Source organism: Trichechus manatus, unplaced genomic scaffold, assembly GCF_000243295.1.
Source record: "Trichechus manatus latirostris isolate Lorelei unplaced genomic scaffold, TriManLat1.0 scaffold00232, whole genome shotgun sequence".
NCBI lineage: Eukaryota > Metazoa > Chordata > Mammalia > Sirenia > Trichechidae > Trichechus > Trichechus manatus.
In genome coordinates this window covers 1,194,498-1,217,758 of record NW_004444168.1, presented here as the reverse complement: position 1 = coordinate 1,217,758, position 23,261 = coordinate 1,194,498, and the positions used below count along the sequence as shown (strand labels likewise).

The 23,261-nt window shown below is 39.1% G+C and overlaps 2 protein-coding genes and 1 pseudogene across 2 annotated transcripts; all 3 read right to left on the bottom strand.

Annotated features, from left to right (window-relative positions):
* Positions 1-1,072: 1,072 nt before the first annotated feature.
* On the bottom strand, positions 1,073-2,190 carry LOC101344000 (olfactory receptor 2D3-like). Its single transcript, XM_012559304.2, has one exon. The coding sequence runs from the start codon at positions 2,084-2,086 to the stop codon at positions 1,163-1,165; it is 924 nt and encodes a 307-aa protein (XP_012414758.1). The 5' UTR covers positions 2,087-2,190; the 3' UTR covers positions 1,073-1,162.
* A 6,519-nt stretch (positions 2,191-8,709) lies between these two features.
* On the bottom strand, positions 8,710-9,696 carry LOC101344434 (olfactory receptor 2D3-like; annotated as a pseudogene).
* Positions 9,697-18,728: 9,032 nt separating this feature from the next.
* LOC101343739 (olfactory receptor 2AG1-like) lies at positions 18,729-20,531 on the bottom strand. Its single transcript, XM_004389098.2, has 2 exons — positions 19,897-20,531; positions 18,729-19,095 (listed from the first exon to the last, which is right to left on the bottom strand). The coding sequence occupies exons 1-2, from the start codon at positions 20,529-20,531 to the stop codon at positions 18,729-18,731; spliced, it is 1,002 nt and encodes a 333-aa protein (XP_004389155.2).
* Positions 20,532-23,261: the final 2,730 nt, after the last annotated feature.

Sequence of the window (23,261 nt, the reverse complement as noted above, 5' to 3'; positions counted from 1 at the left end):
GACTCAACAGCAACAGGTTTGGTTTTGTTTTTGGTACGTTTCCATGGCTCACAGGCCCCTGAACCAGGGATGGGAACTGGTTGTACCCCTACAGACCAATAAAGTGATGGGTCAATCTCACTTAATATCTAGAGTTAGACCTTTAGTTGAGGGTGGGCCAGAAGTGGACTTTTTTCTAAGCAAGGGGCAGTGTGCAATGTGAACATCAGCAAGAGGCTACAGGAATGTGTCTCGTGGTATGGTTACTTCTGCCCTAATGGTGGACAGAGCAGTAGTAAGAAAAGACTAAGTGGGCCAATTTATCCCAAAGGGAAATTTCCACCTCAGGGGATAGCTTCTCAAATGCCAGCCATTTACTGCACTTCCCAAAGAAGAGAACTTAATGGATACTGGCAAAAGCAAACCTGTGGGAGAAAAGAGAGCAAGACTGAGGGGGAAGCAATTGTGGTGTACTGGTATCACAGGGGTTTCTGGCCTGAGAGTTCCAATGTAGGAAGATTGCTTATAAATTCTAGTTTCTTCAAAACAGCACTTGTTTCTGAAGGGAGGCAGTGTGTGAGATATCAAAGACAGATGTTTGCTGAACTGTGAGTTTACATTCCATGTATGGGCAAACAACTCCCCTATCTGTGGTTGAACTGGCTATAGTTGTAGTTCAGGACTCAATAGAGAAAAAAAAAATCCCTAGTACTAGCACTTTGTGGGAAAAACACATTGACTTTTTCTCACAAGAAATAGGAGAATCTAGGATATTGATAAAAGCTAGGATTCCAAGAGCTGTGGATACCTGTGCATGATGCTGGTATGCGAAGAGGATGGCAAAGAGCTGTGGAGTTTAGAACCAAAAGAAAACATCCCTAGGTGAAAATGGATTGATTAGCAATAAGATACTATACATGAAGACTCTGTTTAATATTAAAAGTTTGACAGGTAGCCAAAAAGCTGTTTCAAGACAAGCAAACTGCAACCACAGAGAGTAAGTTTGAGCAAGACTATAGTACAAAACATGAAAACATTCATAGAGGTACAAGGGTCTCTGTGTGATCTGTACTGATGCCTCACCATCGGGTGTGAAAGGAACCTGTTAAAGCTATTGAACCAGTATGGAAGGTCTTCTTTCCCCTGATTATAAGTAAAATAAATATCACTGCATCTGAGAGGCTCATCTTCCAAATGCTTTCCTAAATGCCTCTTTCACATCCTTATTCCTCAGGCTGTAAATGAATGGGTTCATCATAGATGTTATGACTGAGTAGAACATGGAGATTACCTTATCACCTTCATTCATTTTCCTGGAGTTTGGCCTCATGTAAGCAAAGATTGCTGAGCCATAGAAGAGAACAACAACAATAAGATGGGAGCCACATGTCGAGAAAACCTTGAGCCTTCCTTCTCCTGACTGCATCTGGATCACAGTGGAAATAATATTCCAGTAGGAGACAAGGATGAGAGAGACAGGAGCTAGGAGAATCACCACACCCATTGCAAAGATGGCCATTTCTGTGCTGTAGGGGTCTGCTGAAGCCAGCTTCACGAGGGCAGGAGGTTCACAAAAAAAGTGGTTAATGATATTGTTTCCCCTGTAGGGCAGATGCAATGTGAATGTGGAGTCCACCAGAGACACAATTGCCCCACTGGCCCAGGACCCTATGGCCAGCTGGACACAGACCCAATGAGTCATGATGGTGGAGTAGTGCAGGGGCTTGCAGACAGCCACACAGCGGTCATAGGACATCACCGCGAGCAGAGCACACTCTGTACACCCAACCAGAAGTAAAACAACTATCTGCATTGCACATCCAGCAAAGGAAATGGTTTTCCTCTTTACCAGGAAGTGGACTAGAACCTGGGGGACTGTGGTAGTAGAAAAGCAGAGGTCAGCAAAGGACAAGTTTCTAAGGAAAAAGTACATGGGTGTGTGGAGTCTGGAGTCTATGTGAATAAGTACAATGATGAGCAGGTTTCCTAGCACAGTCAGCAGGTAGATGATCAGAAACAGGAAGAAGAGCAGGCCTTGTGTCTGCGGATCCTGTGAAAGGCCCAGGAAGACAAACTCAGTCACATAGGTTTGGTTGTTTTCTCCCATGAATGTTTATTCCTGCTTACAGGTCAGCACCAAGAAAAGAAGCAAATATCGGTCAATTACAAAAACTATGAGTAACTGGTAATTTATCACCCAGAATCCAAAATTGCACTATTGGTTTCCACCTCCTAACAGCTTCCATATATCAAAAGACTGAGTTTTCTTTTTGTTCAGTAGTTCTGATGATTGAAAACCACTTCTGATTTTCCCTCTCCCTGAATATTTTAGTAGCAGCTGCTTGGGATGAATTTTTCTGAATATTCCCATGACCAAACCTGGGCTGGACTATTAAGGACTAACAGTCCTGAGAATACTGTTACATTGGTTTGAGAAGTAGAAGAATTGATGTTGCTGTAAAACCAGTTGGATTTTTATTCTGCAAATTGTCCAATAACGTTTATGAAGGCTGATTTCCTTCATTATATTTACCAAATAATTCTAAAGATGCACCCTAAGCAAAGTATGGGAAATTAAGATAAAGCAAGACATGGGATTCTGTGATCTTGGCCTTTGCCCAAACTTTTATGTTATTTGTTTTCAATGTGAAGAAGGTGCTAAGCAGCATCAGTTAAAGTAGCTGCCTCATTGGTAGTTGAACCCAGTAGCAGACTTTAAATATCCCGATTCATCTTCTTTACTCCTTTTCTCTCTCTTTGCACAGGATCTTTTGGCTCTAATAATGGTAATTATCATCTCTTGGGCACCCTCATGATGCCAGTCATTATTAATAGTTTCTTTACATTCATTGTTTTAAAATCCCTTTAAGTTCATATGAAGTGTGATGATTAATATGATTAAGCAAAGGCCCAGAGAAATTCTCAAACTGATTTCTCTAAGCCCCCCTCACTCTTTCTGTATTCTGGAATTCTTTTTGTAGTGTTTTCTAAAACTGGTTTCAGAGATGGCTAAACTGTCTTCAAATTCTCTCTGCCTATACCCCACATCCGTTCCTTGAAGGCAAGTCCACAGACATTTTCAATTTTAAGGATTTTAGGGCTAACCTGCTCTGGCAGAGATATCAGTAGATACAAAAAATAACAGTCAGGCATATTTCAACCTTTATTTTTAAACGTTTTATTGGGTCTTTCCCAAAGGACAATAGAAGGAATTAAAGGAAAAAAATTAACAAAAATGACATTATTTGCAGATAATTTGACAGCATATCTAAAAAATAAGCGAATCTATTCAAGCCCATGATAATTTGTAAGAAATGTGCTCTGATACAAGATGAGTAATTGAACATTCTTGTGTTATTATATACCGAAAATAACCAAATAGAAATTTTAATTAAAAAAAAATTATTCACAAAGGAACAATGGCTAAACTTAACAATGTGTCTACTTAAGAAATATTCAAGACCTATTTCAAGAAAACTATGAAACATGATGTCTGAGTAAATGGACATACTAATTTTATGAATAAAAAATCTCAGTCTTATAAAGATGTTAATTTCTTTCAAAGTAATCCATAAATTCACTGCAATTCCAGCCAAGTTCACAAAAGATATTTGTAAGGGAATTTAACAGGCTTATTCTAAATTTTACCTATATGAGAAATTGTAGGATATCAAATGGGTTGTGGAAAAGTAAAATGAGGGAGTAGAGGAAACCCTACTAGATATAAAATACATTATATATTAACCTTATTAATATAGTTATATTTATGAATATATTAATAAGGGAAATATATATTTTATAGTGGTGCAGTGGTTAAGAGCTCCGCCACTAACCAAAAGGTCAGCAGTTCAAATCCACCAGCCGCTCCTTGGAAACGCTAGGGGGTAGTTCTACTCTGTCCTATAGGGTTGCTATGAGTCAGAATTGACTGGATGGCAACTGGTTTTGTTTTTGTTTTATTTTTTGGTTATCTATCTATTTATCTTTGGATGGTAGAGGTTTCTCCTAAACAAGACCCCTAAAAATGAGAAATCATAAAGGAAGGCACTAAAAAGTATCAGACATCTATGTAGTGAATACTTGTATAAACAAAATAAAAATATATGCAAAGTAAATCTGGGAAAATATTCACAAAATATTTAACAGAACTTTGTTATTATTCCTAATACATAAAGATGTCCTAAAATCAACAAGAAAAGATATACAATGTACTAGAAAAATTGGGAAAGCATTTAAATATCACAGTCACAAAAAAAGTAAAACTGAACAATAAACTTGAAACAAAACATGCACGTTAAAACAATAAATGAGGCATCACATTTTGCCTTTTAGATAAAATTTCAAAGGATATAACATTCGAGTTTGAAGATATAGCAAGATGAATACGATAGGTTAAGGGAAAAGCAAGCCATTATATTTTATATATAACATTTTAATCCTATATGTGGACTGTGAATGGTGTGTGTTTATATTTATCTGTATTTGTGTATTTGTGATATGTATGCTATAGGGTCATTATGAGTCGGAACTGACTCGACGGCAATGCATTTTTTGTTGTTGTTTTTGTTGTTTTTATGTATGTCTACAGGCATTTCTCCTTCAGTGAGAATCTACTGATCATGGACTGCTATTAGTTGTTAAAAGGAAGCAGCATAGCTCACTGATTAGCAGTGGGGACTTTGAAGTTAATCTGCCACGTTTGTTCTGAATCCTTGTTCTGCTAGTTGCTCTGAGACTAAGAGAAAATTACTTAGCTTTTCTGTGACTAGGTTTCCTCATGTATAAAATGGGAATATTTGTTGTACATGTCTTACAGAGTTTATGTAAAGATTAAATAAAATATAAAACATTTAAAGAATTTAGGACAATGAACAAGGCTAGCTAACAATATTATATTACAATGTGATCTTGACCTAGAAGTAACTGCATGATTAGGAAAATAGTTGTTATAGACAAACTATAGTCATACATGACTGCTATGTTTGAATGAAGGAGATGATTATTCTCATTAATTATTTTAACTCTTTGTATTTTTTTGTTCCTTGTTCAACCTTTGGTAGTGGAACTGTGTTGCGAGCAAAATTGCAAATCAAGGCCAAATGTGATGGGGTAAATGAGAAACTTTTAAGTATATGGAATGATTTTGAAATTCTCTTTTTATTATAGAAACTTTCAAGCATACACAAAAGTAGAGAGAATTTTACAATAAAACCTCAAGTACCTATCAATGAGGTTTAAAATGTGTTAATCAAGTTTGATCGATTAGTTTATTAGAATTTGCTTGTAATAACAAAATGTACTTCAAAATATTTCTTAAACTCCTTTATTACTGAAAGTCTGAAAAAGAAATTAACATTATCATATAAGTCTGAAATTTGAACATAACCTTCTCCACAGTTAAAAATTGAAAAATAAAAATAATCGTAAGCATTCTTAGAAAATCTACTATTGTCCCATAGCCGAAAAGACTGTCTACATGGTTTGTAGATCCATAGAAAAGAATCTGTTAATAGTGATTACTCCTGGGAGGTGGGATTCTAGTGGGAACAGGGGAAGTGTTCAGGGAAGATGTTCTACAGTCCTCTTAAAACCTCACAATCCCTCTTGAACAATTTGGTCCCTCTGACTTAACTACTCATTAAATGTAGAGAATTAGCTTTAATGCAATCACTTCTTGACATTTTTTTCTGAATCTATAAGGCAGAGTTAACCATTGTCTTCACAATGTCCAGAAAAAGATGTGTACATACTTCTTTTCATTAAATTATCCCATTGTCCTTTAATTATTTATTGACATGTTTGTCTCCCTAGGCTCGGCTGTGCTTTTCTTTAAGGTAGTGAGACACATATCACTTATCTCTATCATCTGTAATCCCATATCATCTGACACATAGTAGGAGTTTAGTAAAAGTTAGTTGAGTGAGTGAGTGAATAAATAAACTCATACTGACACTCCCACACCTGAATTAGCACACAAAACACATTCACTCTCTCAAATGAGAAATGTGAGGAAGAAGAACAGCATGTTGGCCGTTAAGAATTTAGCAAGTCCCAGATTGATCACCAGGTTAAAATGCCTGTATGAAACCACTGCTAGCCACATCTCAATGGAGAAGTGTGAGTCCAGTGTGAGAGGGAACTAAAACCAGGGAATGAGGCCCACATGCATGCACACGAAGATAAGCATCCTCACACAGCCTTGGGCAGATGTCCAACAAGAAGAAGATCCTTCTGTCCTGGTCCTACTGCTCCCAGTGCCCAAAACCAAGTGGCCGAGAGGAATAAGGAGGAAAGCTGTGAAAGGAGACCACTGAGACAGCCAGGGGCAGAAGAGACACTGGCAGATTAGATTTTGGTACAAAATGAGAGGCAGTTGGTATCCGCAGTCCTTGTGGTCACCCTGGGATCCTCCAGTGATGGCTTAATCCTCTCCAGAGGAGATGTGGATAGGATTTCTGAGCCTATGACTCAGGAGAAGCAGCACAGAAGAAAGAGCACAGATTCTACAAGTCAGATGGAAAGGAGATGGGGACAGGAGAATGAAAGGCAAAGTCCATCCTAATAAACAGAATCAAGATTTCACTCTTTAAACTGATTAATTCCCCCTCAGCATCCCGCCTGCTCACCTGGAGAACTGGCATGAACAACCATTGGTAGTACGTTCAGCGACGAAGCGGTACGTAACAAATAAAGATGTGGTTTCTGTAGCCTGCTAAGCCATATGCTAATAAGCAACCTCCACTGCAGCTTAGCAAATACTCCTCAAGTTTGGGACATCACCTGGGCTATGAGTCTTACTCCATCTCAACCCCTTGAGCACCATTCCATTAAAGGACATGACGCCAAATTCACCAAGGAACCACCAGCCTTGAGGATTTTCCTGGAATGAAGACTTTAAGCCTGAGGTCCCAATAGCTGTTGTGAACAGGGCATTCCCTGGAGTAATCAGTGCTGTCAACTTTTTTAAGCTTTCTGGACCCAGAGATACCCTGGGGGCATTTTCTATTCTAATCAAAGACTGAATGCCTGAATCTCATTCAATGTCAGGTACTACACTAATGTTTCTCAAATCAAAGTCTACGGACGTCTGGGGTCTACAAATTCCTTATCAGATTTTTAAAAATATAGGTTCAATAATGATGATAATGTAACAGGGCATTGACAAAAGTATATTTTATATCATCTGGAAAATGTCCCCCAAAACTAAGAACCGCCAGGGGATTTCAGATTCTTGTCTGCATTTGTATTCAAAATGCTTTAACTATCTCTGCTAGTGGGAAAAAATAAATAAATAAATAAACTACAGGTGCATGATGAAGTCCAAGATGTCATGGCTGTTTAAATGAAGGCTTTATTGCACCTATTTCAAATACTGAACAGTGGTGTGAGAACTATGTCAGCATGTAACACACAGCCATACAAGTCCAAAAGAAAATTCTTGATTTCCCCACTAAATATTCACTGAATAAATGGACTCAAATAAGCTGTGCTATTGAAATTAATATCATATGGGCTGATTTAATGCAAAGTAACAGTCATACAAGCTGTGGCATAAATGAAAGAAAATGTGTTTCCTTTAAAAAGTGTAAAACCACGTGCTTTAGAAAACAAATAGTAGTTTCTAGAATGTGTAGTATTGAAGTTGAAGCAGCCAGAGGTCAATGTGGCAAGTTTTACTTTAATCTTTTTCTCTGGCTCATGCTATCCCTCACTTATAATTACTTTTCTTCTGGATATATTGAGACAGTTATGAAGTTAGAGCAGAACTTCAAGTTTAAGCTACTTCCACTAAAAGATAAAGTGCTTCTATATTTTTCCCATCTCATCAAAGAAATGTTTTTCTATGGTTAGGAGCACTATTATTTATATGACAAGAATCCCTACAAATGGCTTAATGTCTACAAGGTGGGTCAAGTAAGGGGTTATATGTAAGGGTGGCAAACTAAGTACAAAGCAATGTGGAATATGTTTGTGTCGTGGGACTCCTGCCAGGAGAAATGAGAACATGTGGGGAAACAGGAAGGACTATAATGGTATACTGCTGTTTCAGTGGCTCACAGGTCCCTGAAGCCAGGTATCAGAATCGGTAGTGTTGCTACAGACCAATAAAGTGTGGGGTCGATCCCACTTAATACCTAGAGTTAGACCTTGAGTTGAAGGTGGGCCAACAGTGGATTTATTTTTTTCCCTGAGGAAGGGGTCGTGCGCAATGTGAACATCAGTAAGAAGCTACAGGTATTTCTCTGGTGGTGCTCTTGCTCTAACAGTGGGTTATGCATTTCTCAAAGGGGAGAACTCAATACACACTGGCAAAAACAAACTTGCAGAAGAAAGGAGAGCATGTCTGAGGGGGGAACAGCTATGGTATATTTGTGTTGCAGTTTTTGGCCTGAAGAGTTCCAATGTGGGGAGTTTGCTTCTAAATATTACTTTTTTTCAAGCCAGCAGTTTACCTGGAGGGAGGCAGCGTGTGATGTATCAAGACTTTTGCTGGAATGTGAGGTCACATGCCTTGTCTGGGCAAACAACTTCCCCACCTGTGGTTGAATTGGCTACTATATATACATACATACATATTTGTAAAGGTCACTGCATCTGAGAGGCTCTGTCTTCCAAATGCTTTCCTAAATGCCTCCTTTTAAAGGTGTTGAACCAGTTAGGAAGGTCTTCTTCCCCCTGATTATATATATATATATTTATACATATAAAAATCACTGCATCTGAGAGGCTTTATTTTCCAAATACTTTCCTAAATGCCTCCTTTACATCCTTGTTCCTCAGGCTGTAAATGAACGGGTTCATCATGGATGCTATGACTGAGTAGAACACAGAGATCACTTTATCACCTTCATTCATGTTTTTGGAGCGTGGCCTCATGTACGTGAATATCGTTGATCCATAGAAGAAGACAATGACAGTGAGATGGGATCCACAAGTAGAGAAGACCTTAAACCTCCTTCCCCTGACTGCATCTGCATCACAGTAGACAGAATATTGCAGTAGGAGACAAGGATGAGGGAGACAGGAGCTAGGAGGATAACTACACCCATCGAAAAGACAGCCATCTCAGCCTGGTAGTGTCTGCAGAAGCCAGCTTCAGGAGTGCAGGAGGTTCACAAAAGTAATGATTAATTACATTCTGTCCCTGGTATGGGACACACAAAATAAATGTGGTATCTACCAGAGACACAAATGTCCCACTGGCCCAGGACACTATAGCCAGCTGGATACAAACCCTCTGGGTCCCGGTGATGGAGTAGTGCAGGGGCTTGCAGACAGCTACATAGCTGCATAGCAGTCATAGGCCATCACCGCTAGAAGTGAACTCTCTGTAGCCCCAGCTACTAAGAAGAAAAACATCTGAATTGAGCATCTAGCAAAAGAAATGGTCTTTTTCATTACCGAGAAGTGGAGTAGCATCTGAGGAACAATGCTTGTAGAGAAACAGAGGTCAGCAAAAGACAGGTTTTTAAGGAAAAAGTACATGGGAGTGTGAAGTCGGGAGGACTATGATGAGCAGATTCCCAATCGCAGTTAGTAGGTAGATGATGAGAAATACCACAAACAGCAGAATATGGGTCTGATCATCTGAAGAAAGGCCCAGCAAGATGAATTCAGTCAAATACACTTGGTTTTCTTTGCCCATTAATGCTTATTTCTGCCTACATATCAGTATTAGCAGAGTAATCAAATGTTGACTATGATCTAGCACCAAATCCTACAAGTGAAGGTTTCAATGGAAGAGTTTTTGATTAAAAAAAAAAAAAATCTTGCAAACACTTAAGACATTTGCTTTTCTAAAACTTCTTTATGTTCCTATTGAAGCCATCTGATTGGTAGGCACAGCAACACCAGAAATGTGCCCTCCTAGTGATGCTTGCTGTCAGGGTGCTATCAACCACAGATCTACCATTCATCGATCATGCGGATAAAGTCGAGAAATGTCTTCATAGAAAATTGCATGTTGTCTATATGAACTGAAACAAGATGGTAACATTACATGGACTAGAAAAATATAAGCAGTTCTCCTTTTACTAGAAAGCCCAGGTTTTTTGTTTTGTTTTGTTTTTTTCTACTTTATTTTCAGACAGTAAACTTTAGCTCTCATATCATTAAAAAGCAGAGGATTTTCCATTATGTTTCAAAAGTGATTCTTTATCATCCTTCCAAGCAAGGAAGGGAAATTTTTTTTTTTTTATGGTACTTCTATTTCTAGCTTTCTTTTTTTTCTTTTTTCTTTTTTTTTATATTTTATTGTACTTCAGGTGAAGGCTTACAGAACAAATAGTTTCTCATGAAACAGTAGTACACATGTTGTTTTATGACATTGGTTAACAACCCCACAACATATTAACCCTCTAACTTCTCAACCTTTTTTTTTTTGGTGAAAATACACATAGCCAAAGATACACTGTTTCAAAAATTTCTCCATGCACAGTTCAGTGACATTGACTATGCTCTTCCAGTTGTGCTGTTATTCTCACTTAAGATGAAGGTTTACAGAACAAAATAGTTTCTCATTTAACAGTTACTACAAATGTTGCCCTATGACAATGGTTAACAATCTCACAACACATCAACAATATCCTTACTCAACCTTGGGTTCCCTATCACCAACTTCCTTGTCCCCTTCTGCCTTCTGGCCCTTGTCAGTGGACTCCTGTACCTCATTAGTCTTATTTGGTTTTACGGGGCTGTCCACTCCCAGGCTGAACAGTGAACCTTGGAGGTAGCTTCACCACTGAGCTAAAAGGGTGTCTGGGGGCCATACTCTCGAGGTTTCTCCAGTCTCCTTTAGGCCAGTAAATCTGGTCTTTTTTTTTTTGTGAGTTAGAATTATGCTCTACATCCTTCTCCAGCTCTGTCCAGAACCCTAAGGAAGGGAATTTTAATAGAACATTTCAGACCATGTTATAATTCACAATACTGGTCTTTTCCCAAATTCTTCACTGGATTAGAGAGTCAAGGCTTCATGGGAGTGTTCAAGAGTGAGGCGTAATAGGACCTCATCATCATGGAGAAAAGTGGGTGTGGATGAGGCCAGATTCAGGCAGCACTGCACACTATGGTTGGAGGGACCCTTTGTGGAGACCTAAAGTGGCCATAGCAGCTCTCTGGATAGTTGCAATGTCTTATCTGGAATAACAGTGTTCAACCTCATTTATGCTACAGTTTGTACCACAATATGCAATCAATTGGATGGGTACATCTGTGGGAAATTCAGGCACTCTTCCAATTCTCCGAAGTCAGGCAGGAAACATTATTCAAAGCATACACATTGCTGTACATCAGCAAAATACAAATAATGAGATGACTGGATCAAAGCTAATGGGTAAGTAGATTAGAAAGAGTTAGGGAGTATAGCAGGGCCACAGGCAAATGTTGTGGCTCAAGGCCAGAGTCTAATCTCCCTGGGAAGAATTGAAGTACTAACTCTAGAACTGCCAGTTAGAACAACGGAGGGGAACCAGGGCAGAAACTCAGCTCTCTTGGCAGGGCCATCTTGGGACAGGGCAAGTCAAAGACTGCAAATACGTAAGGGTTTCTTCTCTCATATAAGACCCTATATACAGCTGGCAGTGTAGGAAAAAAGTAAACCGAGCAATTGTGTCTGGACCACAGACTCATGAACCGCCAAGTATGACCTGATTTCAAAACTGCTTTGTGAGAGTGAGGTTCTATTCATATATTTCCATTCATACTGGATCTGGAACTGGGTCCAGTCTGAACCTACAGGAATGTCCATTGTCTTTGAGAGATCAGGAAGGCAGAGTCAGGGAATCCTCTGAGAGGCTAGCAGACTCAAAGGGGAAACATCTTTCCTTTAGCTTCAGTGTGCAGAGAATACACAAGAGGATCAATGAAAATGTCTGTGATATCAATAGCCAGAATGATCTCTTCTTATAAGTCAGTGTTTTTAAAACTGAGTTATATAACACATTAATGGGTGATGAAGTAGATTTAGTGGGTTGCCACCAGTATTTTTAAAAACTGAAATAGAAAAGAAAATATAATCTCTTGTAATAATAAATAATTTGACAAGAAAACATTTGTTTCAATTTATGTAAGTGTGTGTGTGAGTGTACGTGTTTGCTGGGTTACAATGTAAACTGTGTTTCTTATTAGGGTCATTGTCAAAAACTTGAAAAAGAATACTTCTATAAGTCAAAAGTTCTTAATGCCCAAGGCTATCAATAAAATAATCCACTACTGACCCTATTTTCCAATAATTATTAAGTGCATTTTTTCACTGCTTTATTATGGTAAATTTTCGTTCAGTGAACTATGCATATTCTATGCATACAATGTGATGAGTTTTGGCATTTGTATATAATAATATACTTTTAAAAAGTACTTATTAAATTATACATGATTATTTGTTTACAAGCCTGTCTCTCTGACAAGGCTATGAGTTCCTTCAGGGAATAACCCTATTTTATCCTATACATCTGTGTTGTTTCTGTTGTTAGTTGCCATAGAGTCAATTTCGACTCATGGCGACCCTGCCCTCCCTTGGGCATATAATAACTTTTCAAGATATGTTCACTGGTTGACTGAATGAATGCATCCAGGAATGAATGAACTCCTACACACGCGCACACACACAGGCACTATCATTACACATGCACACAAACTCTGCTAAGCACTAACCATCCGCTCTGAAGCACAATATGAAAATTGGAAGGTACAGCTGATACTGGGCCATGTCGGTGATTTCCTTGGAATGGGCAGATTCCATGATCAAGCAGAAGGAAAAACACAAAATGGGTGTGATCACCTGGGCTACTGGTGTAGGCAAGAGGGCATCAGTAGTACTCCCTTTAGTGGGAAAAGGTCTTCAATTTGCAACCCCTTTCTCTTCCTCATTCTGAGCCCCAGAGAGGGTGTTTCCAATGTGGTAACACAGAATACTAGGGCACTGGGGCAAGCAGTACCCACATACCCAGCATTATCACTCATCCAGCTCTGGCTCCTTCCCACTGAGACCAGCTAGGGACAGGAAAGGCCTTATGCAACAAGTTATGTCAGTTAAAAATTTTTCTATAATAAGAATGATTTCAACCACAAAACATTGTTTACCTTACTCGCAGTTAATGTTTACGCTGCTTCCTCCTAATCCTTCCGCTTCCAGATCAACCAATTAAAACTAGAATCCTGGGCATGCTCAGTAAGAGATCAGGGCGACCGCCAGATGGCCGCATCCTATAATAAGTATTGCCTAGGAACCAAAAGACCCATGCCAAGGAACCAAAATCACCGGACATACATCATTGAGCAGTGACCGAGCCCATTTCAGAAGCGAGAACTCCGTTAGTCATTTCCGGGCCAAATCCTAGCCCGACCCCTTTTTAAATATGTATGAATTAATGAATATGTATGACTTCCCCTTTCCCGGATAGTACAAAACTTCTTCCAGCCGTTTGTTCAGCCAGACAGGGTTTGGGGAGCGATCACCTGTCTCCTTACTCGCTGCAAGTAATAAACTATGCCTTGCTTTAAATCCACTTGACTCTTAGTTATTAACAGAGTACAAGTGGCGAACCCATTGCGTTTGGTAGCACTACCTCCCAAGAAATGGATGACAAACTGCAAATAGCTCTATCTTGCATCTCAGACAGTCCCCTGTAGCCCAGTGGGTATCATCAAGAGGAGAGTGTGGGAAAAGTGAAAGAGGAAGAGAACACCAAAGGTGAAAGGGCTGGAAGGTCAGAGAACAGGGAAGATTCTGGTAGCGGAAAACGGTAGCTAGTTTGAGTGATTGTGGTCCGTTTGGTTCCTCTGGGATTCTCGGCACATTACTGTTCCTTTCTCCCTACCCCCTGGAACAGCCCAAGATTTCTAAGGTTGAGGATTATGAAGGAGAAGGGAAAGAGGAAGATGTCTTCTCCCGAATTTACTGCGGGATGTAAAAATAAGGACATGGTCCTTCTTCCAGGATAGACTCAGGCTGTGGGGAAACTTGATCCTTGCAGCAATTCACTCCTTCTTACCTGGAGGTCTGGGATAAGTTTGTCCTAGAGATGGGGCACTTCAGGTTAGGAGATCTCATACTGAGTGCAATGGAGTGAGATCCAGAGATAACACGCTACAGATCCAGATTATGGGACTGGGGCCCACTGATCCTCAACCCTCTCTCCTGACAGCTAGGCATGAACTAGGCTTCTCAGTGGATTCCATCCCTAACTCTTGAGGTCTTCTTGACTGAAGTAAACACTTACTTTGTAAGCACCAATCTTGAACTGGAGCTTTTCCAGAGACGAAATATTAAAAGATGAGGCCCTGAGAGATGAGGTAAACAAGACATTCCCTGGAGTCCTCCTTAGGAACAGTTCACTTCTATTACCTCTACACACAATGAGGTGCCTTGGGGCATTTTGTAATTTTTTTTTTTGTAATCATAGACTGAATTCCATGACTTTCCTCTATTGCCAATTCTTCCCTAGACAAAGAAAAATTTTTATAAGCTCTGGGTCAAGAAACCATCCATACCTATCCCCTCTTTTATGCAGTGTAAAGCGCATGCAGACAATGTTCAGTTCAAATCCTCAGACAAATAGAAATTTGCACCCTTCTATTTCTCTGGAGCCCCGGTGGCACAGTGGTTAAGAGCTAGGGCTGTTAATCAAAAGGTCAGCAGTTTGAATCCATCAGCTGCTGCTTGGAAACCCTATGGGGCAGCTCTATTCTGTAGCTATAGGGTCGCTATAGGTCGGAATCGACTTGATGTCAGTTTGGTTTTAGTTTCTATTTCTCTATTAAAATTACTGTTTATTTGAGGATGTAGTAGCCTCTGTTAAAACAATGTTAGCTTGTCTTAAATAATGACAGGTGTGAGATAACTTCTGTAAAAATCAAGTATCTGAGTCATATGCCAGATATAAGAACAGATCTATATTTTTCTGGAGAATGCTAGATTGAAATTATTCAATGTTTCATTTTTCTTATCAGTTTTTTTCCTGTTGATTCTTGTTTATTCAGATCAGTTTGCCATGATTATTTTTTCACGCTATCATTATATTGTAAAGAAAAATTTATATCTTGATGTTTTCCATTTAATAGAATTCAAAAGTATTTTAATTTCTAATTACTTAAGTAGTAAACTATTATCAGACATTTATGTAGAATTTACAAGATTTGACATCCTGTCTATTGAATAAGATGGGTAAGAGAGAAGAAAACATCAAGAAAGACTCTGAGATTTCTAGTTTGGAAGACTGAACAGATGGGACAGAATTATAGTGACTATCTATTATATTGTTCCCATATTGTAAAAAATATAAACTGAAAGTCACAGAGATTAAGTGACTTGTCTAAATCAAACAGAACTGAACTAAGCTGGGTTTCTAACGTTTGTCTAGTCCTAAGACACTCTTTCTTACCTCTTGTACAACTTCCCAGTATGTAACCCTGTGAAATGGGGATAATATTTGTCCTGCTTATATCTTTACAATTCTAAAGGCTACAAGAATTAATATTTGTGAAGCTAATAATGCAACAATAACTTTCACAAAGCAGACTTTACAGGAGGTGCAATAAGTAGCCAGAAACACACAAAAGAGAAAATTTTAATACACCTTTACCAATTCAAAATTTATCAAATGGACAAAAAAATATTAAGAATAAGGTAGGCCTAAAAGTATAATCATATATATCTCAAACTGTAAACTATAATAATAATAATAAACTATTCCAAATGCACATAAAAAATTCACAAATATTGTCCATATGTTAGCTCACAAAAACAACCTCACAAAATTTCAATGAACAGTTATAATACAAACAGTATACATATACAGTTATCCCCAGGAAGTGGAAGTACATAGGCTGGAGAAAACAGAGATAGAAGCTAGACTTCTCTGAATGGACTTTGCTTCATAAATTGAATTTTTAATCAGGTAAATATTTTACATAATTATAAAACAAAATTTAAATTTAAAAAAGCAATCCCAAAAATTTGAAAGAAAAATGAAACAAATGAATCTATCTATATATCCAGTTGGTGGCATAACCATCATAAGAGAGAAACTACTTCCAGTAACTTTGACTTCAAACACAGAAATACATATGTACCTCTTCAGTGGGATACATCCTGTCTCAGTCATCTGGTGTGCCTGTAACAGAAATACCACAGATGGATGGATTTAGCAAAGAGAAGTTTATTCTCTCACAGTCTAGTAGGCTATGAGTCCAAATTCAGGGCATCAGCTCCAGGAGAAGGCTTTCTCTCTCTGTCAGCTCTAGAGAAAGGTCCTTGTGGTGCATCGGTCTTCCTTTGGTCTGGGAGCTTCTCTGCGCAGGAACCTCAGGTCCAAACGACGTGCTCTGCTCCGAGCACTGCTTTATTGGTAGTATGAGGTTCCCATGTGTCTCTGCTCACTTCTCTCTTTTATATTTCAACAGAGATTGCATCAAGACACTGTCTAATCCTGTCAACCTCATCAGTATAACCTCATCACAGTGATAGAATTTACAACACATAAGGAAATCACATGTAATCTCATCATAGTGATAGAGTTTACAACACACAAGGAAATCACATCAGATTACACAATCATACAATACTGGGAATCATGACCTAGCCAAGTTGCTGCACACATTTTTTGGGGGACACAATTCAATTCATGACACATCCAAAGAAAAAAAAATCTAAACCTCTTTCCAGTAGTCATTATATCATGAGAGTACTGGCATTTTTATTCTTAGATGTGTGCACTTTAAGATAAAAACAACTGAGTGGTATATTGCTGGCATCAGGAACTGGAATATTTGTATGGGAAAAAGAAGATCAGTGAGATTAAGTAACTCACTGAATCAGAACTGTCAGTATGAACTCATGATGTATTGAATTTAGGATGTCCTCCAAAAAGGCCTAGAAACACTGAGCAGTTCTATAGCAATAAGCATCCTGGAAGATCAGATTGTGGTCTCTACATAGCATTTCCCTCTAAAGAGAAACAGGGGCTCCTTGGAGAAATGGCTGATCAGTGTGTGAGGCAGGAAATATGTAAAGTGATCCTGGAACATCTTGTCATACCAGAGAGCAAAGAAATTATCAACATAAATATAACTGCCAGGGTTACATCAGAGAGATTTAGGAGTAAAGTTGAAGAGGCTCCCACTGGTCCAAGTTGAAATAATTACGCATATTGATATGAATGGCAACTGCAATGGGTTGAAACATATCAGATATGAGTTTATAATGATATTTTTAAAGGAAAAAAAAGCTCACTGGTCAACTTTGGCTGATGCTGAGAAATCAACTCATTATTTTGAAAATGTATAAAGGATAAGAACCAAGCACTTAGCCTGTTTTTCTATAAGAACTGTACCTCAAGATACTCAATAACTAAGGAAGGAAATTTTCTCTTTATATAAGTACTCCAACTAATATATAAAGAAGGAACAATGGAATTAGATTATTATCAGTTTGCAACTCCCAGTTATATAATGGATCTAGGGTGACACCACAAAGCAAGAGATAGCCAGGTATCATGTGCTGCTTGATGGAAGTACACACAATACCATCTACGAATTAGTCTCGCCGAGAAGTAAAACTTCAGTCTGATCAAGCCTCTGGTTCTTATTGTCAATTTGCAGGAAAGAGAGGAGACAGAGGTACAAGTCAAACAACAGTGGCCTCACTAGTGTTGGTGTCACCCAGTGTGGTAACTTATGGTGTCATCCCCCCACCCTTGCACAGGTGGGCGAGTGGGTGCGGCCAGGCGGTGAACCCCCCACATGGTAGGCAGAGTGGCCAGGCCACACGCAGTCCACCCCCCTTCTCGGCTCTGCACCCCGTTGCTCCTCTCCTCTCCCACTGACCGAGGCGGAGACCCTTCCTCTCTGTCCGATGGCCTTTGCCGCAGCCCAGCTGCTCACACCCTCACAGGCTGGTGACGGGGTGGGGGCGGGGAAGGTGACAAGTTACCTCACTGGGTGTAGTGACAAGTTACTGCACTGGGTGACAGGTGACACCAACCCTAGCCACATCACTGCCTTGGCAGTCCCTCCCCGGGTGGTGCTGACTTACAAGTAGTCAGTGGCAGGCCCTGGGGTCATTTTGGTATCAGCTCCTCTGACAGTGTCAGGGGTGCAGTTTGCATCCCCCTAGTGACTCCACTGTCAAACAACACTACAAGAATGTAATGAGCAAAGTCTAGATTTTCAGAGATTCTATTTTTCATTTCTTCAAAAATTACAGATTATAATAAAAATAAAAACAAAGAGGGAGGGAAAATCTATAGACCTAGATATACCTGTTCAGAGTAAAGAATCTATTATTATATGACTGTACATTCACACTAATAGGGAGATAAGAATTGAGAAATTGTGTCACTGTGGACTAGTAAAATCGAATATTTGTATCTTTGTTCAATAGCTTCTACTTTCTCTTTACATTTTTCCTGCTTTAAATGGAACTATCAGAAAAATCTGGCTGACATCCTGTGTGATTGGGGTTAGGATTGTTGTAGTGGAAGAAAAGAAAAGAAGAAGCAAAAATAGGATCATTTCTATCAGAATAAAAAGGAATTTCAACCAGATCCTGGGACGTGGATCAGAGAAATGAATGCTTCTTCAGCTATACAAACATAAAACTGATAGAAACAAAGTTATGTCTCTAAGACCAAACTAGGGCCTGCTCTAGTGTAATAGATTTCTAGAATTTTGAAAATGTGGAAAGAAATAGCTCAAGACCAATATATGTGGTCTTATCTAGAAGTTATAGGGCTTCTGCATGGCATTAGTATCTATAGTCTCTGGGCAAAGATACATCTCCCCAGTACCCTATGGAGGGCCCCCATTACCTCCTTGTTTCTCAGACTATAGATAAGAGGGTTCAGGGTTGGAGTAATGGTAGTATAAAATACAGACAGGATGTTGTCCTGTTGGGAACTGTGGTAGAAACTGGGCAGGATGTACATAAACATGGCAGCTCCATAGTACATTCCTATCACAGTCAGATGAGAAGGGCATGTGACAAGTGCTTTCTGCCTTCCCTCACCTGAAGACATGTGGAGGACAGCAACTAGGACAAATGTATAGGAGGCAAGAACAGCAGCAAGCAGAGGCATGAGAAATGTTACACCCATCACATATACCATAAGCTTATATCTTTTTTTTTTTTTTTGAGTATCTCAGTATTGTTTGAATTTTATTTATTTATTTATTTTTTAATATTTTATTGTACTTCAGGTGAAGGCTTACAGAACAGATATTTTCTCATGTAACAGTAACACACATGCTGTTTTATGACATTGGTTAACAACCCCACAACATTTTAACCCTCTAAAAAATTTTCTTCTTTTTTTTTTTTTTTGGTGAAAATACACATAGCCAAAGATACGCCATTTCAAAAATTTTTTTTACATACACATTTAAGTGACATTGACTACGCTCTTCTAATTGTGCTGTTATTCTCACTTAAGATGAAGGCTTACAGGACAAAATAGTCTCCCAGTTAACAGTTACTACAAATGTTGCCCTATGACAATGGTTAACAATCTCACAACACATCAACAATATCCTTACTCTACTTTGTGTTCCCTATCATCAGCTTCCTACTCCCCTTCCGCCTTCTGGGCCTTGTCACTGGACTCCTGTACCTCGTTACTCTCATGGTTTTACTGGGCTGTCCACTCACAGGCTGATCAGTGAACCTTGAAGGTAACTTTACCACTGAGCTAAAAGGGTGTCTGAGGGCCATACTCTCAGGGTTTCTCCAGTCTCCTTTAGGCCAGTAAATCTGGTCTTTTTTTTTTTTTTTTGTGAGTTAGAATTATGCTCTACATCCTTCTCCAGCTCTGTCCAGAACCCTCTGTTGTGATCCTGGTCAGAGCAGTCAGCGGTGGTAGCCGGGCACCATCTAGCTGTACTGGACTCAGTCCGGTGAAGGTCTTGGTCATAAGCTTATATCCTGAGGTATCAGCACAGGCCAACTTCAGCAGGGGTGGGATCTTGCACAGCAGGTGGCTGACTTCCTGGGAAAGACAGAAAGGGAAGTGCATAGTGTATGATGTGTGTATCAGAGCATTCAGGGATGCCAGGATCCAGGATGTAGCTACCATGAGCCAGCAGATCCTTAGCCTCATGAGGACCATGTAGTGCAGAGGATGGCAAATGGCCACATACCTGTCATAGGCCATGAAGGTCAATAGAAGGTCCTCTGCACCACCAAGTGTAAGGACCATGAACATCTGAAAAGCACAGCCCCCAAAAGAGATGGTGTTCTCCCCACGCAGATAATCCACAAGTGTTTTGGGAGTAACTGTAGATGCAAACAGAAGGTCCATGAGAGAAAGCAGACTGAGCAGAAAGTACATGGGAACGTGGAGGTGGCCATCCATTGTGATAGCCAGGAGCAGAAGGCCATTGCTGGTCAGGGCCAACATGTATAGGACTGCAATTGTAGCACAGAGCAGTTCAGGAGACCCACTGTCATTCAGAATGCCCATTAAGATGAAGCCACTTCTCAAGGTGGAATTCCAGAGCTTCATTCTGTGGCTTCTTTGGTTATCTGGAATTACACAAAATCTATGTGAGGTAGTTCTCATGTGGTCACTGGGGAACTTCTGGTGCTACAATGTTACAGCACTTGGCCAGCAGGAGTTAGTTACTTAGTTTATAATATCATATTATATTATTTCATTCATGAAATAACCCATAAAATAATGTGCTGATCACATGTTGTTAACAGAGAACATTTCTTCCCTACTCCTTGTGGTTTCTTCAGTGTGAAGGGAGTTCCATTAGTACAGTGATTCTGGACTTGTCTCTGCCTCCTCATTCCACTTACTTCTGGGGAAAAAGGAGTGACTTGATCAGATAGAAGAGATTAAAGAGGAAATCTGGACACATGCAGTCCCACCTCTTTCTCTTATCTCTCTTTATTTTACTTTTTAGGAGATACAGTGTCTTTGAGGGCACCCAACACATATCACTGTTCTTTCCCACCCAGATTCTGAACCAATTGAGAAAGAGAATATTTGTTCAGGCCAAAATATCACCTCTATTTTACATAAGGCAGAAATTGAAGAATGTAGCTTATATGTCAGTGGACGATGGGTTTCTGAATACCAACCCCAAAGTGGACAAAATTACCCTTGCAGTCACAGACAAGGCAGGACCAAGTCAGTGCTCCCCACAAGGAAGATCCAGGGGAACAGGGGAACAGAGAAGACCAAGTCTATCTATTGTCTCTTCCAAAAAATGAGAGATGTTTCTCACTGCTAATTCTCCAACTAGATTATATTCTTCCTCCTCTTTTGGGAACAAATGAGGAGAGAGTAAAGGCCAAGTATCTTATGCTGATGTTTCCTTGACATGGAAGGAAATTTGGGAGAAGGAAAGAGCTATCCCCTTCCATGTCTATTGTATGGCAGACATTGTGATAGCTCCTGGCTACAGAGTATAGAGCATGACATATAGGGTATCTGATCACTTTTAGTTATATTCTCATGAGGGGCATTAAAAAAATAAATGTAATTACAAATTGTGAAAAGTCCCATAAAGGAAAAGAATGTAAGAGGTTTCTCACATAAATTGGTATTTAAGAAAAAGCCTCCCTGGAAGGGTGAATGTTGAGTTCAGTTTTGAAGATAAATATAAATTATCCAAATGAAGAAGGGTGGAGATATACTATATGCAAAGTTTCTGAGGTAGAAAAGAGCTTGTAATTTATGAGGAACTGAAAGAAGCCTGGTAAAGCAGGTATTGATTGAGACAAATATGGAGAGACAGGCATGTTTCAAATCATTTTGTACTTAACAATTAGCTTTCCATTGCCCTCCACATCCCCTAGAGCATGTGGAGTGCAATGGAGAGCTAATTGTTATGTGTGAGTGTGACATCAGACAATTTATATTTTTAAAAGGTAACTCTTATAGTTGTGTGGGAGAGTAATAGGTAGGAGAGGGCAAACTTAAAGGCCAGGAGATAAGTGCAGAGGTGATTGTGGTCATCCAGGTGAAAGACGTTAGCTTGGACCAGGGAACTAGCACCAGTGTGATAGATTCAAGATACATTTTGGAAGTAGAATCAATAGTAATTTGTGATTGACTGGATATGTGTTATGGAAATCAGGCAGGAGAAGCTAGGTTGGTGGTAATAAAATGAAGAATTGGGAGAGTTTAAGAAACTGGAAACTACCTTGAGAATGAAGAGTCTATTTGCTCAGTGCAAGTAGATGAATAGGATGAGTGGTAGGAGAAGAGGTACTGACTTAGTGGGAAACTTTGGGATTCAAGGACTGTTTCCCTTATCAAAAATGCATGTTTTGTTGATTCATCTTCATCATGTCCTTCTTACTACTACCATTCTAGGCCTCATTCCCTTTCTGTTGAAATTCTATAATAATAATTTATAAGCTCATAATTTGTCACTGGGTCTTATCTAAGGTGTTATGAATAAAACACAATGCACACTGGTAAAATGAGAATACTAGCCCTATTTGACTGTCTCATCAGTCTCTTATGATAATTAATTGAGATAATATATATTTTTAAAATCTTCATAAATAATTAAGTTCTATACAAGTGTGTTATCATGTTATTATTTTCTTATCAGTTTATGGTTGTAGTCATAGAGAAGATACTTAATAAATGTGAAGTGTGAACAATACAGAGAAGCCAGTTCATAGAGATTTTTGTTCTCTCTGACCCCAAATACTACTCTTGACTGTACCTCTTAGATCAGAGTTTGGCAAAATTATGACCAGTAGGCCATATCCAACCACCCAGTTTTGTAAATAACGTTTTACTGGAACACAACTAGCCTATTTATTACATATTTCTATGGCTACTTTCACACTACAATGGCAGAGTTGAGTAGTTACAACAGAGATCCCATGGCTACAAAGCCTAAAATATTTACTATCTGGCACTTTACAGAAAAAGAGTTAGCCAGATTCCTGTCTTAGATTATTTATACCAACTCCTTTGAGACCCATAGTCTGTATTCCCAGACCACCTAAAACTACCTTTTCTTTCTTTCTTTTATTTTTTTTTTAAGTCACCTGGAGAGGGTTTACTCTTCTTGTTACTGGGACCAGCCCCACTTAGCCTGCAGAAACTCGGCATACTTTATTGACCAGCATGGTGGACAGGAAATGTTCTCACCCAAGACTGCTTCAAAGGCACATTTTCAAAAACATATTTTAAATTCCAATATTACAATATCTTTTCCAATCATGTCCCATTTTGTTACCTCCAAATTATCATAAAACAAACAAACAAACAAAAAAACCATGTTGCCATCAAGTCAATTCTGACTCCTAGTGACCCTAT